This window comes from Oncorhynchus clarkii, chromosome 2 (genome assembly GCF_045791955.1).
Source record: "Oncorhynchus clarkii lewisi isolate Uvic-CL-2024 chromosome 2, UVic_Ocla_1.0, whole genome shotgun sequence".
Lineage (NCBI taxonomy): Eukaryota > Metazoa > Chordata > Actinopteri > Salmoniformes > Salmonidae > Oncorhynchus > Oncorhynchus clarkii.
Genome location: NC_092148.1, coordinates 20,689,778 through 20,708,831, shown reverse-complemented (window position 1 = coordinate 20,708,831; position 19,054 = coordinate 20,689,778). Strand labels below are relative to the sequence as shown.

At 39.4% G+C, this 19,054-nt stretch overlaps 1 protein-coding gene across 3 annotated transcripts; it reads right to left on the bottom strand.

The window, feature by feature from the left end:
• Window positions 1-70: 70 nt before the first annotated feature.
• Window positions 71-19,026, bottom strand: LOC139424060 (E3 ubiquitin-protein ligase RNF144B-like). 3 transcript variants are annotated; one of them, XM_071175770.1, is made up of 9 exons: window positions 18,690-19,010; window positions 17,613-17,642; window positions 13,739-14,039; window positions 12,658-12,762; window positions 11,680-11,740; window positions 7,247-7,460; window positions 6,138-6,267; window positions 1,270-1,359; window positions 71-1,076 (listed from the first exon to the last, which is right to left on the bottom strand). In XM_071175770.1, exons 3-9 carry the CDS (start codon window positions 13,949-13,951, stop codon window positions 894-896), a joined length of 996 nt encoding a protein of 331 aa, XP_071031871.1. In that variant the 5' UTR covers window positions 13,952-14,039; window positions 17,613-17,642; window positions 18,690-19,010; the 3' UTR covers window positions 71-893. The 3 variants fall into 3 exon arrangements, with proteins under 3 accessions (XP_071031871.1, XP_071031854.1, XP_071031863.1); XM_071175753.1 differs by lacking the exon at window positions 17,613-17,642 and having other exon boundaries at window positions 18,690-19,026; XM_071175762.1 differs by having other exon boundaries at window positions 17,613-19,010.
• Between the last annotated feature and the right edge of the window lie 28 nt (window positions 19,027-19,054).

Sequence of the window (19,054 nt, the reverse complement as noted above, 5' to 3'; positions counted from 1 at the left end):
ATTCAGGGTAAACAAGATTATATAACAATGTGCAAACAAACATTTAAGACATAATATTATGCAGCCAGGGCATGTTCAATATCTGTTGTTTATTTCAATTACAATTGATCTTTTACAAAATATCTGATGCAGAAACATCAACGAAAAAAAGTAGAAACAAGACAGAACACCATAGACACTATTCCATAAATACATATTTACATACATTATAGTAGTAGTAGTATATAGAATCCAACAGAAATTTGGTCTGGAATCCCAGGTGGAATCTGTCAGCAGCAGAAAATATTTCTATGTGCACCTTTGAAGCCCTATATCATTGGTTACTTTCAAAATGGCACCCCAGGGACTGGTCAAAAGTTGTATACTATGTAGGGAATAGGGTGCCATTTGGGATGTACACATTTTTCTCCCTGTACCCAATACAGTGCACAATGCAGTTTCCACAGCACATTATGAAACCATGTTTTGCATTGGTTAAGGATGTTACTTACAGTCGTTATGTTACTTATGTTACTTACAGTCATTCTTTTCATAAACAACACACACTTTTGCATAATATAATGGAAGGCAAAACAAATACCACCAAATACCAGGCACTGTAGGATGGAGGCACTTGTGCACCTACTGTAACAAGACTGGTTTGGCATCGTGACGTTTGGCACATGAGGGTGGTAGACAGTGGTCCTGTACTGTATGTGTGTGTGAGATGGTGGGAATCAGGGTACTAGTCAGTTTTCAATTCTGTCAATTCAATACATTATTTAAAATTCAATGAGTTGAAAATTACCCCATTCTTTTCAATAAAGATGTTTCCATTCATGAATTAAAAACAGTGCCTGAACTGACTGAATGGATCCATTCCCAGACCGTGGTAAGAAGAAGGAGCAGTCTCTTTATGACTTGGTGGGACTGAGTTCTGGCTGTATGTCTGTCTGTGTGAGCTCTTTCTTCTTCCTCCTCTTCTTTTTGCCTCGGCAGGGCTTGCACAGGCAGCACAGGACGCAGGGTGAAGCCAGCAGGAGGAGAGGAGAGGCCAACAGCACGATGACACTGACGCCAACCAGGATGCCCACCACCTGCCAAGAGGACAAGGTTTACACACACACACAAACGCACACACAGGGTGTTTAGCAGGAGGCCAATAAATGTGAACGTCACATACAAAATGGCAGGCCAATGACTGTTGATTCAGGCATACAAGAAAACTTGATATAGCAAAACACAGATTTCCTGGTTTACTGGAGTGTAAAATGAGAAGAGTCACCTCACCTGTGTTCTGTTCCACATGACGGAGGCTCGGGAGTGGCCCAGCTTGTTTCTGCATGGCCCCTTATCATAGTGCCTCAGAAATATATCACCCTAAACATATAACAACAGTTATCATAGTGCCTCAGAAATATATCACCTTAACATATAACAACAGTTATCATAGTACCTCAGAAATATATCACCTTAACATATAACAACAGTTATCATAGTGCCTCAGAAATATATCACCCTAAACATATAACAACAGTTATCATAGTACCTCAGAAATATATCACCTTAACATATAACAAGAGTTATCATAGTACCTCAGAAATATATCACCTTAACATATAACAACAGTTATCATAGTGCCTCAGAAATATATCACCTTAACATATAACAACAGTTATCATAGTACCTCAGAAATATATCACCTTAACATATAACAACAGTTATCATAGTACCTCAGAAATATATCACCTTAACATATAACAACAGTTATCATAGTACCTCCGAAATATATCACCTTAACATATAACAACAGTTATCATAGTGCCTCAGAAATATATCACCTTAACATATAACAACAGTTATCATAGTACCTCAGAAATATATCACCTTAACATATAACAACAGTTATCATAGTACCTCAGAAATATATCACCTTAACATATAACAACAGTTATCATAGTACCTCAGAAATATATCACCTTAACATATAACAACAGTTATCATAGTGCCTCAGAAATATATCACCTTAACATATAACAACAGTTATCATAGTATCTCAGAAATATATCACCTTAACATATAACAACAGTTATCATAGTACCTCAGAAATATATCACCTTAACATATAACAACAGTTATCATAGTACCTCAGAAATATATCACCTTAACATATAACAACAGTTATCATAGTAGCTCAGAAATATATCACCTTAACATATAACAACAGTTATCATAGTACCTCAGAAATATATCACCTTAACATATAACAACAGTTATCATAGTACCTCAGAAATATATCACCTTAACATATAACAACAGTTATCATAGTAGCTCAGAAATATATCACCTTAACATATAACAACAGTTATCATAGTAGCTCAGAAATATATCACCTTAACATATAACAACAGTTATCATAGTACCTCAGAAATATATCACCTTAACATATAACAACAGTTATCATAGTGCCTCAGAAATATATCACCTTAACATATAACAACAGTTATCATAGTGCCTCAGAAATATATCACCTTAACATATAACAACAGTTATCATAGTACCTCAGAAATATATCACCTTAACATATAACAACAGTTATCATAGTGCCTCAGAAATATATCACCTTAACATATAACAACAGTTATCATAGTGCCTCAGAAATATATCACCTTAACATATAACAACAGTTATCATAGTACCTCAGAAATATATCACCTTAACATATAACAACAGTTATCATAGCACCTCAGAAATATATCACCTTAACATATAACAACAGTTATCATAGTACCTCAGAAATATCACCTTAACATATAACAACAGTTATCATAGTACCTCAGAAATATATCACCCTAAACATATAACAACAGTTATCATAGTACCTCAGAAATATATCACCCTAAACATATAACAACAGTTATCATAGTACCTCAGAAATATATCACCTTAACATATAACAACAGTTATCATAGTGCCTCAGAAATATATCACCTTAACATATAACAACAGTTATCATAGTGCCTCAGAAATATATCACCTTAACATATAACAACAGTTATCATAGTACCTCAGAAATATATCACCTTAACATATAACAACAGTTATCATAGTGCCTCAGAAATATATCACCTTAACATATAACAACAGTTATCATAGTGCCTCAGAAATATATCACCTTAACATATAACAACAGTTATCATAGTACCTCAGAAATATATCACCTTAACATATAACAACAGTTATCATAGCACCTCAGAAATATATCACCTTAACATATAACAACAGTTATCATAGTACCTCAGAAATATCACCTTAACATATAACAACAGTTATCATAGTACCTCAGAAATATATCACCCTAAACATATAACAACAGTTATCATAGTACCTCAGAAATATATCACCCTAAACATATAACAACAGTTATCATAGTACCTCAGAAATATATCACCTTAACATATAACAACAGTTATCATAGTGCCTCAGAAATATATCACCCTAAACATATAACAACAGTTATCATAGTACCTCAGAAATATATCACCTTAACATATAACAACAGTTATCATAGTACCTCAGAAATATATCACCTTAACATATAACAACAGTTATCATAGTACCTCCGAAATATATCACCTTAACATATAACAACAGTTATCATAGTAGCTCAGAAATATATCACCTTAACATATAACAACAGTTATCATAGTGCCTCAGAAATATATCACCTTAACATATAACAACAGTTATCATAGTACCTCATAAATATATCACCTTAACATATAACAACAGTTATCATAGTACCTCAGAAATATCACCTTAACATATAACAACAGTTATCATAGTACCTCAGAAATATATCACCTTAACATATAACAACAGTTATCATAGTACCTCAGAAATATATCACCTTAACATATAACAACAGTTATCATAGTATCTCAGAAATATATCACCTTAACATATAACAACAGTTATCATAGTACCTCAGAAATATATCACCTTAACATATAACAACAGTTATCATAGTGCCTCAGAAATATATCACCTTAACATATAACAACAGTTATCATAGTACCTCAGAAATATATCACCTTAACATATAACAACAGTTATCATAGTACCTCAGAAATATATCACCTTAACATATAACAACAGTTATCATAGTACCTCAGAAATATATCACCTTAACATATAACAACAGTTATCATAGTGCCTCAGAAATATATCACCTTAACATATAACAACAGTTATCATAGTATCTCAGAAATATATCACCTTAACATATAACAACAGTTATCATAGTACCTCAGAAATATATCACCTTAACATATAACAACAGTTATCATAGTACCTCAGAAATATCACCTTAACATATAACAACAGTTATCATAGTACCTCAGAAATATATCACCTTAACATATAACAACAGTTATCATAGTGCCTCAGAAATATATCACCTTAACATATAACAACAGTTATCATAGTATCTCAGAAATATATCACCTTAACATATAACAACAGTTATCATAGTACCTCAGAAATATATCACCTTAACATATAACAACAGTTATCATAGTACCTCAGAAATATATCACCTTAACATATAACAACAGTTATCATAGTAGCTCAGAAATATATCACCTTAACATATAACAACAGTTATCATAGTACCTCAGAAATATATCACCTTAACATATAACAACAGTTATCATAGTACCTCAGAAATATATCACCTTAACATATAACAACAGTTATCATAGTGCCTCAGAAATATATCACCTTAACATATAACAACAGTTATCATAGTACCTCAGAAATATATCACCTTAACATATAACAACAGTTATCATAGTACCTCAGAAATATATCACCTTAACATATAACAACAGTTATCATAGTACCTCAGAAATATATCACCTTAACATATAACAACAGTTATCATAGTAGCTCAGAAATATATCACCTTAACATATAACAACAGTTATCATAGTAGCTCAGAAATATATCACCTTAACATATAACAACAGTTATCATAGTACCTCAGAAATATATCACCTTAACATATAACAACAGTTATCATAGTGCCTCAGAAATATATCACCTTAACATATAACAACAGTTATCATAGTGCCTCATAAATATATCACCTTAACATATAACAACAGTTATCATAGTACCTCAGAAATATATCACCTTAACATATAACAACAGTTATCATAGTGCCTCAGAAATATATCACCTTAACATATAACAACAGTTATCATAGTGCCTCAGAAATATATCACCTTAACATATAACAACAGTTATCATAGTACCTCAGAAATATATCACCTTAACATATAACAACAGTTATCATAGTACCTCAGAAATATATCACCTTAACATATAACAACAGTTATCATAGTGCCTCAGAAATATATCACCTTAACATATAACAACAGTTATCATAGTACCTCAGAAATATATCACCTTAACATATAACAACAGTTATCATAGTGCCTCAGAAATATATCACCTTAACATATAACAACAGTTATCATAGTGCCTCAGAAATATATCACCTTAACATATAACAACAGTTATCATAGTACCTCAGAAATATATCACCTTAACATATAACAACAGTTATCATAGTACCTCAGAAATATATCACCTTAACATATAACAACAGTTATCATAGTACCTCATAAATATATCACCTTAACATATAACAACAGTTATCATAGTGCCTCAGAAATATATCACCTTAACATATAACAACAGTTATCATAGTACCTCAGAAATATATCACCTTAACATATAACAACAGTTATCATAGTACCTCAGAAATATATCACCTTAACATATAACAACAGTTATCATAGTGCCTCAGAAATATATCACCTTAACATATAACAACAGTTATCATAGTACCTCATAAATATATCACCTTAACATATAACAACAGTTATCATAGTACCTCAGAAATATATCACCTTAACATATAACAACAGTTATCATAGTACCTCATAAATATATCACCTTAACATATAACAACAGTTATCATAGTACCTCAGAAATATATCACCTTAACATAGAGGAATACAGTATCACCATTAACATACAACATGTAGGTTCAGACTTATTGAAGCATTTATAACTGTATGTGGACTTACATCCAGGTTCTGCAGACAGTACCAACAGAAGGTGTGTTTGCAGCTCTTACACAGCATCTGGGCACAGCCTTGGTTCCTCTCGATGTACACACCACACATGGGGCACTGCTTGATGGGCAGATCAGAGTCACTGCATGACCGGCCCCATGGGACAGGTGGATGAGGGGTGGAGAGGTGGGGGAAATGGGGGGAGAGGTAGGGGGAGAGGTGGTAGGGGAGGTGAGGGAGATTGGGTTTAGACAGAATTAGAATAAGAATGTTAATAATATCTATACATTATAGTGTAAATATAATTATATGGTGGGTTAAACCATGGGAGCTGAGGCACAGACTGGCATCTTTATTTAGCACTAATGTTAATTGGCGGCTTAACTTTATTTATTTGGGGAGAAGAAACTACGAGGGAACCAGTTGACTGATTACCATGGTACGAAGGGATTGAATTAACTGCATTGTATTACTAAATGGACCAATAGTGTTAATCCCCCACAACAACATCAAACTGGCATTTTGTCTCTCATACTTTGGGGCTCAAATCTAAGATTTTAGAACACTTTCTGGTCTTGTCTGATGCTGTTATACTTTAGTACATTAAATCCATCGATTCAAGGACATTTCGTCCAGTACATGAGGCACTTCGTGTTACCAAAGCAAAGGAAATGGATTCACTGACTGACTCCCCTCTATGGCAGGGATACAATGGCATTCCATTAAGCTTTCCTCCACACCTTCCAATACCACACACGCACGCACGCACGCACGCACGCACGCACACACGCACACACACACACACACACACACACACACACACACACACACACACACACACACACACACACACACACACAAACACATTGAAGGGTGGAAGGGGTGGAATACTGTATAGAGAGAGGGACACTGACAGAATATCTGAGGAACACACTGAGCACACTGTCTGTGCCACACCAGAAATGGCACTGGGTGTAGCTAGCTTGTCCAAAAGGCCAAGACACTCTTACCAAATTGTTAATTTGACTTATTTCCAAAATGACTAGCAACAGTACTGCCAACTACTACTTCAATCAGCAATATTTTTTTTCACCAAGGTGCCCTGACTGTGACTGACTGACCTGCTCTCTGAGGCAGGCGATGATGATGTCATAGGCTGGTGATCGGGGCAGGCGTGCCCGCCCTGCCAGGGCCCTCTACAGCCAGAGCAGAAGACGGTGTGACAGGCTGGACAGGGCACGGATGTAGGCTGGCCCTCTGAGCTGGGCCCAACGCTGCAGACAGCCTGGCACTCCAGCACTGGGCACCATGCTCTACTAGGGTCCAGCTGCACCCCTGAAACATAACAAACCAATGATGTATATAAGCACATGTATGTCCATGTATGTACAGTGGGGCAAAAAAGTATTTAGTCCGCCACCAATTGTGCAAGTTCTCCCACTTAAAAAGATGAGAAAGGCCTGTAATTTCTATCATAGGTACACTTCAACTATGACAGACAAAATGAGAAAAAAAATCCAGAAAATCACAATGTAGGATTTTTTATGAATTTATTTGCAAATTATGGTGGAAAATAAGTATTTGGTCACCTACAAACAAGCTAGATTTCTGGCTCTCATAGACCTGTAACTTCTTCTTTAAGAGGCTCCTCTGTCCTCCACTCGTTACCTGTATTAATGGCACCCGTTTGAACTTGTTATCAGTATAAAAGACACCTGTCCACAACCTCAAACAGTCACAATCCAAACTCCACTATGGCCAAGACCAAAGAGCTGTCAAAGGACACCAGAAACAAAATTGTAGACCTGCACCAGGCTGGGAAGACTAAATCTGCAATAGGTAAGCAGCTTGGTTTGAAGAAATCAACTGTGGGAGCAATTATTAGGAAATGGAAGACATACAAGACCACTGATAATCTCCCTCGATCTGGGGCTCCACGCAAGATCTCACCCCGGGGGGTCAAAATGATCACAAGAACGGTGAGCAAAAATCCCAGAACCACACGGGGGGACCTAGTGAATGACCTGCAGAGAGCTGGGACCAAAGTAACAAAACCTACCATCAGTAACACACTACGCCGCCAGGGACTCAAATCCTGCAGTGCCAGACGTGTCCCCCTGCTTAAGCCAGTACATGTCCAGGCCCATCTGAAGTTTGCTAGAGAGCATTTGGATGATCCAGAAGAAGATTGGGAGAATGTCATATGGTCAGATGAAACCAAAATATTACTTTTTGGTAAAAACTCAACTCGTCGTGTTTGGAGGACAAAGAATGCTGAGTTGCATCCAAAGAACACCATACCTACTGTGAAGCATGGGGGTGGAAACATCATGCTTTGGGGCTGTTTTTCTGCAAAGGGACCAGGACGACTGATCCGTGTAAAGGAAAGAATGAATGGGGCCATGTATTGTGAGATTTTGTGTGAAAACCTCCTTCCATCAGCAAGGGCATTGAAGATGAAACGTGGCTGGGTCTTTCAGCATGACAATGATCCCAAACACACTGCCCGGGCAACGAAGGAGTGGCTTCGTAAGAAGCATTTCAAGGTCCTGGAGTGGCCTAGCCAGTCTCAAGATCTTAACCCCATAGAAAATCTTTGGAGGGAGTTGAAAGTCCGTGTTGCCCAGCAACAGCCCCAAAACATCACTGCTCTAGAGGAGATCTGCATGGAGGAATGGGCCAAAATATAAGGTATATAACAAAGTATTGAGATAAACTTTTGTTATTGACCAAATACTTATATTCCACCATAATTTGCAAATAAATTCATTAAAAATCCTACAATGTGATTTTCTGGATTGTGTTTTCTCATTTGTCTGTCATAGTTGAAGTGTACCTATGATGAAAATTAAAGGCCTCTCTCATATTTTTAAGTGGGAGAACTTGCACAATTGGTGGCTGACTAAATACTTTTTTGCCCCACTGTACATACACAGGTAACTGCCAAAATAAAGGAAACACTAGTAAATGAGGGATATAAAGTATATTGAAAGCAGGTGCTTCCACACAAGTGTGGTTCCTGAATTAATTAAGCACTTAACATTCCATCATGCTCAGTTCACCATTATTTTGGCTACCATGGCTCAAAGAGATCTCAGTGACTTTGAAAGAGGGGTCTCAAATGAGCATTGGGGGTTTGTGTGTATGTGTCTGTGTGTGTGTGTTGTGTGTGTGTCTCAGTTACCAGATCTCAACCCAATTGAACACTTATGAGAGATTTTGGATAGGCGCCTGAGACAGCGTTTTCCTCTACCATCAACAAAACACAAAATTATGGAATTTCTTGTGGAAGAATGGTGTCGCATCCCTCCAATAGTTAAAGACACTTGTAGAATCTATGCCATGTTCTGGCAGCTCGTGGTGGCCCAACGTCCTATTTAGATGCTTTATTTGATTTTGACAGTTACCTGTATGTATGTCTATATAATGATACCCAAAGCAAGGTATTAGATCTAGAGGGTAGAGGATCCTAGATACATACGGGTGCCTTCAGAAAGTATTCACACCTCTTGACTTTTTCTACATGTTGTTGTGTTACTGCCTGCATTTTAAATTGGTTAAATTGAGATTTTGTGTCACTGGCCTCCATACCCCAAAGTATAATTATATTTTTGGGAAGTTTGTACAAATTAAAATTTAAAATTAAAAGCTGAAATGTCTTGCGTCAATAAGTATTCAACCCATTTGTTTTGGCAAGCCTAAATGAGTTCAGGAGTAAAAATTTGATTAACAAGTCATATAATAAGTTGCATGGACTCACTCTGTGTGCAATAATAGTGTTTAACATGATATTTGAATGAATACCTTATTGCTGTACCCTACACATACAATTATCTGTAAGATCCCTCAGTCGAGCAGTGAAAAAAAAAAAAAAATCTGACATTGAATATTACACTTGGTGTATCAATACACCCAGATCTACAAAGATACAGGCACCTTCCTAACTCAGTTGCTGGAGGAAGGAAACCGCTCAGGTATTTCATGGTGACTTTAAAACAGTTACGGTTTAATGGCTGTGATAGGAGAAAACTGAAGATGGATCAACAACATTGTAGCCTGTACAGAATACAAATATCCCAATACATGCATCCTGTTCCCAATTAGGCAATAAATGTGGCAAATAAATTAACTTTATGTCCTAAATACAAAGCATTATGTTAAGGGAAAATCCAACACAAGACATCACTGAATACCACTCTTCATATTTTCAAGCATGGTGGTGGCTGCATCATGTTATGGGTATGCTTGTCATCGGCAAGGACTAGGGAGTTTTTTAGGATACAATTAAACGGAATAGAGCTAAGCACATGAACATTTTAGAGGAAAACCTGGTTCAGTCTGCTTTCCAACAGACACTGGGAGACAAATTAATCTTTCAGCGGGACAATAACCAAAAACAGGCCAAATATACAAATATACACAACATTGGATGTTCCTGAATGGCCTATTTACAGTTTTGACTTAAATCGGCATGACAATCTATGGCACGACTTGGAAATGGCTGTCTAGCAATGATCAACAACCAACTTGACAGAGCTTGAAGAATTAAAATAATAATGTGCAAATATTGTACAATCCAGGTGTGCAAAGCTTGTAGAGACTTACCCAGAAAGTCTCACAGCTGTAATTGCTGCCAAAGGTTACTCTAACATGTATTGACTCAGGGGGTTAAATACTTATGTAATCAGGATATATTAGTCTCTTTTATTACATTTTTTTTTTTACAAATGTTACAATACTTCCACTTTGACATTACAGAGTATTTTGTGTAGATCGTTGAAAAAAAAGACAATTAAATCCATTTGAATCCCACCTTGTAAAAAGTCAAGGGGTGTGAATACTTTCTGAAGGCACTGTAGGCCTGCTTATCCTATATGTGCCAGGGCAGGGATTTCAGTGGGGTTTATAACTGCTTTCGTAACAAAGGCACATGTTGTCCTTATCAGGGGAGCACCATAACAACATATTTTGTGCACTTTGTTAGACTTTTCCTAGATCCAATTTTTTAAGGTATTTGATTTATGACTGAACGGTGACTAATATTGGTTTCAGTGTGTTGTTGCTTCAAGGCAAACCAACCAAATGTCAAACCAGCTGGGACTTTTTCTACACTGTTTTCTTCTCTTCACGCTCTCAGAAATGACTTTTGTCTCTAAACTAAAGCCAACAACAACCAACCATATTTCTTCACCAACAAAAACAGCAGACAGACAGAACAATAACAACTTCATAATATATAGTAATTATTCAACAGCTATTTATAAATCGCCTTATGCTAATCTGGTATCTTGACGAACCGTCTAGTAGCTACTAAAGTTACAAGAACCTTTCAGCTGGACTGGAACGGGGTGGGAGGGAGTCAAGATAAGGACTAGAGGGAGTCTCTCTCGGTACTATAACCCCACAATATGCCAGGCATGTCGATAATAGAGGCAGGCTCAGATCAGCTCAGCTCACTGCCACCAGATGGCCCAGACCTGAAATAGCCTGGTTGCCGTGACAGCCGTCACCAGTCACCTCACCAGCATGCTAATGCTAATGAACGGTACCGTACCTCGTTCAAACTCCAGCCGCTGGTACAGGTCAACCTGATCCGCAGGGGCAAAACAGACTATCTGCAAAACAACACAAAAAATAACAGAATGGATCACGTTTGTGATTATGTCTCAAAATCTACCTTATGTATGTATATACTGTACTCGATACCATCTACTGCATCTTGCTTGTGCCGTTCTGTACCATCACTCATTCATATATCTTTATGTACATATTCTTTATCCCTTTACACTTGTGTGTATAAGGTAGTAGTTGTGGAATTGTTAGGTTAGATTACTCGTTGGTTATTACTGCATTGTCGGAACTAGAAGCACAAGCATTACGCTACACTCGCATTAACATCTGCTAACCATGTGTATGTGACAAATAACATTTGATTTGATTTGAAATCAAAGGAGGACCAGCCTGGTCCCAGATCAGTTTATGCTGTATTGCCAACTTCTATGGTTATTGTCACAAACAGATCTGAGAACAGGCTTTAATGTAATGCATTCCACATAAATGAAATGTATTGCATTCTATAGAAATGCAGAATTTAACCAGGGATAATCATTTCAAGAGAAGAGCGGTTGATTACCAAACTCTCTGACCTGATCGCAACACTACATTGGCTTGTGCTGTGGAGTATTTACCATTTACACCTGACAATAACATTTGCAAGTTCAAGGTGTGGTGGCATGATGTAAGATGTAGAAAGGTTTGTCAAATTAATCTTACCCAACGGTACCCAACCCTACTAGTGGTAACAGGCAAATACATATGAGTGTAATAGCAAAGTAGCAGTGTAATAGTCAAATGGTCTAAACATTGATGTGTACCAGTGGTTCTTTGAATGTGTCCAAAATGGCACCCTATTCCCTATATAATTCCCTATGTGCCCTGGTCAAAAGTAGTGCACTATAAAGGGAATATGGTGTCATTTGAGTCGCAGGCACAGTAGAACAGCACAGTAGAACATCCAGTATAAGCCTAGTACCTCTGAGTGGAGTAGGACTCCTGTCCTCTGACAAGCCATGTCTGGACATGTGACCGGGCTGCCCCCACCTTCCCGGATGGCCAGCTGAACATACTGCTGCAGACACTGAGGGGACAGACAACCAATGACGTAAACACAGATGTGAATAATATGTATGTCTATGGACAGAACCAGAGAGCAGGGCCATGTTCAGCAACGCACAATGTTGTGAAATGTTCAGAAACATGCCTCTCTGTAGCCATGTAGAGTAAGGAACCATGTCAGCTCTGATCATTCTATTTTTTATCTACAACGTTCCACAATGTTCACCAACTAAAAGTGGCCCTGGATTGATGTTGATGTTGACAGTATCTGAGATATACAGTAACTAGCACTTGAACTAGACTCTTCTCTAACAAACGATTTGATGCTAAAGACAAGGCAGACAAAAAATGCAGTCCTGCGAGTCTGTTCATGCAAAAACCTGCCGTTTTGTTTGTCAGAAGAGTCACACCAAGCCTCACCCAGCTACTGTAGCAACAGCAGAATGCAGAAGGCATGGGGTTTATTGTCAATCAGTGCATAGTACTGTAAGTGGTAACCAGTGTTGTGTTGACAGTATCTCTCTATGGCTGTGTTCCAAATGGCATCGTATTCCCTATATAGTGCACGACTTTCCAGGCCCCATAGGGATGCACGCTATGTTTGACCTTGGCCTAGCAACTCAGACTGCTGCTACGAGCGACGCCAGCAGCCAGGCAGAGATTAGCACCTGCCAGCCAACCCCACGCCAGGATATCTCACTCTCCGTGTCAAGGCACGTCACCTCCACCTCAGTGCGGATGGATACAGGCTGACTGAACACCAATCAATAGAAAGTCAGCTACAGTACTGCCTGCCAGAGATAAAAGTGAAAGAGAAACTAAATGCTTTCAGGAAAGCAGTGATTAAATAAATATTTTTGATTCGGCAGATAGATATGTCCTGTTGTTTGAATGCTGAGTCTTGTTGAATGAAAACAGAGGGAGAATAGAAAATACAGGCATTGTCCTGCCCAGTATCAGATATGAGAAGTTATGGCAGGTTTGTGTTGTCTACCTACCGGGGTGCAGAAGACACAGTCACAGGTGTGCAGCGTGCTGGTTGCTGCTGAGGGGTGCTCACTAAGGCACAGCTTGCAGTAGACCACCACATCAGGCTGGGTGGAGGAGGCCACTACAGCCCCGGCCTGGCCCAGAGGCTGGGATGGACTGCTGTTGGCTATGGGGCCCTGACCCTGCCTCTGGCCCTGGTCTGGACTGCTGTTGTTGGCCATGGGGGGAGCAGAGCGGTCAGTCAGCGCTGCCTGGAAGCTTCTCTTAGCCCTTCTGCTGGAGGAAGTGTGAAGGGCTGTGCTCCATGATCTGGAGGATGGTGGAGAACAGAAGACAAGCAGTCAGCCGATAACCTCCCCAGTCCCCACATCATGTAGTTGTGTTTAAAACAGCTGATAGCCTTGCCAGTCCCCACATCATCTAGTTGTGTTTAAAACAGCTGATAGCCTTGCCAGTCCCCACATCATCTAGTTGTGTTTAAAACAGCTGATAACCTTGCCAGTCCCCACATCATCTAGTTGTGTTTAAAACAGCTGATAAGCTTGCCAGTCCCCACATCATCTAGTTGTGTTTAAAACAGCTGATAACCTCCCCAGTCCCCACATCATCTAGTGGTGTTTAAAACAGCTGATAGCCTTGCCAGTCCCCACATCATCTAGTTGTGTTTAAAACAGCCGATAACCTCCCCAGTCCCCACATCATCTAGTTGTGTTTAAAACAGCTGATAACCTTGCCAGTCCCCACATCATCTAGTTGTGTTTAAAACAGCTGATAACCTTGCCAGTCCCCACATCATCTAGTTGTGTTTAAAACAGCTGATAACCTTGCCAGTCCCCACATCATCTAGTTGTGTTTAAAACAACTGATAGCCTTGCCAGTCCCCACATCATCTAGTTGTGTTTAAAACAGCTGATAGCCTCCCCAGTCCCCACATCATCTAGTTGTGTTTAAAACAGCTGATAGCCTTGCCAGTCCCCACATCATCTAGTTGTGTTTAAAACAGCTGATAGCCTCCCCAGTCCCCACATCATCTAGTTGTGTTTAAAACAGCTGATAGCCTCCCCAGTCCCCACATCATGTAGTTGTGTTTAAAACAACTGATAGCCTTGCCAGTCCCCACATCATCTAGTTGTGTTTAAAACAGCTGATAGCCTTGCCAGTCCCCACATCATGTAATTGTGTTTAAAACAGCTGATAACCTCCCCAGTCCCCACATCATCTAGTTGTGTTTAAAACAGCTGAGAGCCTTGCCAGTCCCCACATCATCTAGTTGTGTTTAAAACAGCTGATAACCTCCCCAGTCCCCACATCATCTAGTTGTGTTTAAAACAGCTGATAGCCTTGCCAGTCCCCACATCATCTAGTTGTGTTTAAAACAGCTGATAACCTTGCCAGTCCCCACATCATCTAGTTGTGTTTAAAACTGCTGATAGCCTCCCCAGTCCCCACATCATCTAGTTGTGTTTAAAACAGCTGATAACCTTGCCAGTCCCCACATCATCTATTTGTGTTTAAAACAGCTGATAGCCTTGCCAGTCCCCACATCATCTAGTTGTGTTTAAAACAGCTGATAACCTTGCCAGTCCCCACATCATCTAGTTGTGTTTAAAACAGCTGATAGCCTTGCCAGTCCCCACATCATCTAGTGGTGTTTAAAACAGCTGATAGCCTTGCCAGTCCCCACATCATCTAGTTGTGTTTAAAACAGCTGATAACCTTGCCAGTCCCCACATCATCTAGTGGTGTTTAAAACAGCTGATAGCCTTGCCAGTCCCCACATCATCTAGTTGTGTTTAAAACAGCTGATAGCCTTGCCAGTCCCCACATCATCTAGTTGTGTTTAAAACAGCTGATAACCTTGCCAGTCCCCACATCATCTAGTTGTGTTTAAAACAGCTGATAGCCTTGCCAGTCCCCACATCATCTAGTGGTGTTTAAAACAGCTGATAGCCTTGCCAGTCCCCACATCATCTAGTTGTGTTTAAAACAGCTGATAGCCTTGCCAGTCCCCACATCATCTAGTTGTGTTTAAAACAGCTGATAGCCTTGCCAGTCCCCACATCATCTAGTTGTGTTTAAAACAGCTGATAACCTTGCCAGTCCCCACATCATCTAGTTGTGTTTAAAACAGCTGATAGCCTTGCCAGTCCCCACATCATCTAGTTGTGTTTAAAACAGCTGATAACCTCCCCAGTCCCCACATCATCTAGTTGTGTTTAAAACAGCTGATAGCCTTGCCAGTCCCCACATCATCTAGTTGTGTTTAAAACAGCTGATAAACTCCCCAGTCCCCACATCATCTAGTGGTGTTTAAAACAGCTGATAGCCTTGCCAGTCCCCACATCATCTAGTTGTGTTTAAAACAGCTGATAGCCTTGCCAGTCCCCACATCATCTAGTTGTGTTTAAAACAGCTGATAACCTTGCCAGTCCCCACATCATTTAGTTGTGTTTAAAACAGCTGATAACCTTGCCAGTCCCCACATCATCTAGTTGTGTTTAAAACAGCTGATAACCTTGCCAGTCCCCACATCATCTAGTTGTGTTTAAAACAGCTGATAGCCTTGCCAGTCCCCACATCATCTAGTTGTGTTTAAAACAGCTGATAGCCTTGCCAGTCCCCACATCATCTAGTGGTGTTTAAAACAGCTGATAGCCTTGCCAGTCCCAACATCATCTAGTTGTGTTTAAAACAGCTGATAGCCTTGCCAGTCCCCACATCATCTAGTTGTGTTTAAAACAGCTGAGAGGATAAGAGACTAGTTCCAGGTTGCTTCCCAAATAGTGCACTAATTTTAACCAGAGCCCTATTTTGGATGTGGCCCCAGACATATAATTATCACTTCCTGTTAATGAACAGAAGAGCCATTACTCCCCCCTCCTTTCAGCAGTATTAGTGTGTGTAGCCGTTGGTAACATGGCTGTTTTACATTGGTATCTACGGTGCAACACTTCTACAGGGCAACACAAAATCATGGGTAATATCTTTGCGTCTTTGCAATAGACGAACAAGAGAAGAGGTGTTATCCCTTTTACCAATAAAATGTATCTTTCGGGTTTCGCCAGAAGGAAAATATTAATTTCAGAATTCATTAAAGAGCAGGAAACTCGTGGTGCTGTTGCCATTTGACCCATTTCACATGTTCTGGACTAATCCAAGCTAGAGAACAGGACAAAGTCTACCTAAGAGGTCTAACTGTAGCTCAGGTCATCTGGTGTTGGGCCCTGTGAAAGAGTACAAACCCAGAGCCAATTTCTCTGCCCTAAAATCCAATGAGTAAAAATAAAGAATTAAGTATTAAAATAGATTTAGCATGACAGAATGAGTGGCTAAAAAGCTGTTGATTGTGCATGTGTCTATCTACAGTTTCTCATTCTCCACACAAAATGCAGTCACTGTTTAAATTGGCAGGCAAATTTATACCAGCCAAATCAATAGAGCCAACATCACTGTCCTAAATTTACTGTGCTCCTCTATCTAACATTGATTTATGGCACATGTGCAAAACACTGATACTTGCACTTGAATGTGCACATTTTATTTCTGCACAGTCATTCTTTCTCTCTGTCCCATAGGAGTGAAGCCCTTCTGCATTGTGGTGGAGAATGGAGAGCAGGGTGAAGACATCCGACAATGCTACTTACTTCTGTCTGACTGTCTGTTCGTCAGAGTCAGTCTGTCAGCCTATCAGTTTGTAAGACTGCCCGCCTGTCTGTCTGTCAGTCTGTCTGTCAGTCTGTCTGTCCTGCACAACCATAACAGGAAGGTAGCAGTAACAAACAGACCTGTTATTACCAGTAATAAAAACTCTTGTTATTTTGTATTACGACACAATGGTGCTTTATCAGTTTCCTCTATCTCTCCGCCTGGAAAGTTCCTCACCCTTTTGTTATCTTGATGAAATATTGCAACCTGCAAAATGACACAAATGGAGGAAAGGATTGCCAATGTCACTGGAGTGTTTGGATCCAGCCATTGACACAGCAATCAGGAGTATGGGGGTCAGCTGGAGTGAACCGCTAGCTTGTAGCATACAACAACAACAAACATGTTTATACCGTCATCATGATGTAGACAAGCTTTTATTAACTAACCATAAGGCCTTTGCTTTGACTAATAACAGATTTCACATTACAGTGAGTTCTGTTTCTAACCATAATGTAGGCATTCTCCATGGATCAAAGTCTAGGTTGAATGCCTGCCAGGGATCAAAGCCTCATTGTCCAGCTCACAAGCAGAAACAGAAAACCAGCTCAGCTCAGTGAATAGTTGCCATACATACAGAGTGACTGGCTGTGTTCTGTTGGAAGGAGGCAGCTGGGCCTGGCCCTATGCTACCGGACTTACAATCCTGTGTGTGTGTGTGTGTGTGTGTGTGTGTGTGTATGTGTGTGTGTGTGTGTGTGTGTGTGAGAGAGAGAGAGCAAGCGAGAGAGAGTGAGAGAAAGAAAGACATTCATCTTGCTGCAGTTAATGCGTGTCTAAATGTCAAATTGTTTCTACTCCAATTTCTATGAAAATGCTGTTTTAATGAATCAATGAATCAAATAAACAAACCAACCATAATTTGTTTATTACGGTGTTATTACCAAATACTGTATTTATGTTGTAGTACATGTTAAACTACAGTAAATGGGAGTGACGACCTCTTTATATGAGGGTATCCCCCTAATAAAGTATATTCTTCATCCAGAATTCATAGAGGAATGATCTGAAATATACTCATTGTTCGCATGTAGCAGACAACAGAAGAATAGAAGATGAGCTTGACTGGCACAATTTCACCTTCCAAGGTTGTAGCTATACTTAGGTCCACGTTGAAATTCTGCAACATACGCACATTAAACCATTCCTTACACAGAAAATGACATTTAAATGCCACACAATAAATAAATGTCACAATAAATAAGGAAACACTAGGGGGAAAAGAACGAGAGGGGGGAAGAGAGAGAGACCTACCTCCTCGGTCAGGTCCCCTACTTCGTGTAGCCTACGAGCTGCTTCTGTCCAGATTAAAAGCCGCAGTGCTTTTACTAGGACACATGCACATCTGTTGATACACAGTCACCTACAAAACACCTCCGCTCGGTCGCCACGATATTCACACAAGCACCACCCATTTACCTCTTTCTTCCAACTGCACTAGACACACCTCCCTGGCCTACAGTCACCAACGCAATCAGTGTTGGTATGCACAGTCCGTCCCGTGTTTCCAGATGGACGGGGGTGTGTGTATAGTATTGTACCGCCAACGATGTTCTTGCTGCCCTGCCTGCTGCTTACTTGACCAGGAAGCGGTAGGCTATTGGTGGAATGTCCTCTAG

Bases quoted from the DNA above. Each gene is read 5' to 3' on its own strand.
- LOC139424060 (XM_071175753.1), bottom strand. From the start codon at position 13,951: ATGGCCAACAACAGCAGTCCAGACCAGGGCCAGAGGCAGGGTCAGGGC. The intron at 12,763-13,738 runs GTAGGTAGACAA...CTGTCCCCTCAG, and splicing joins ACTGTGTCTTCTGCACCCCG to TGTCTGCAGCAGTATGTTCA. The intron at 1,077-1,269 runs GTGAGGTGACTC...TCCTCTTGGCAG, and splicing joins TCATGTGGAACAGAACACAG to GTGGTGGGCATCCTGGTTGG.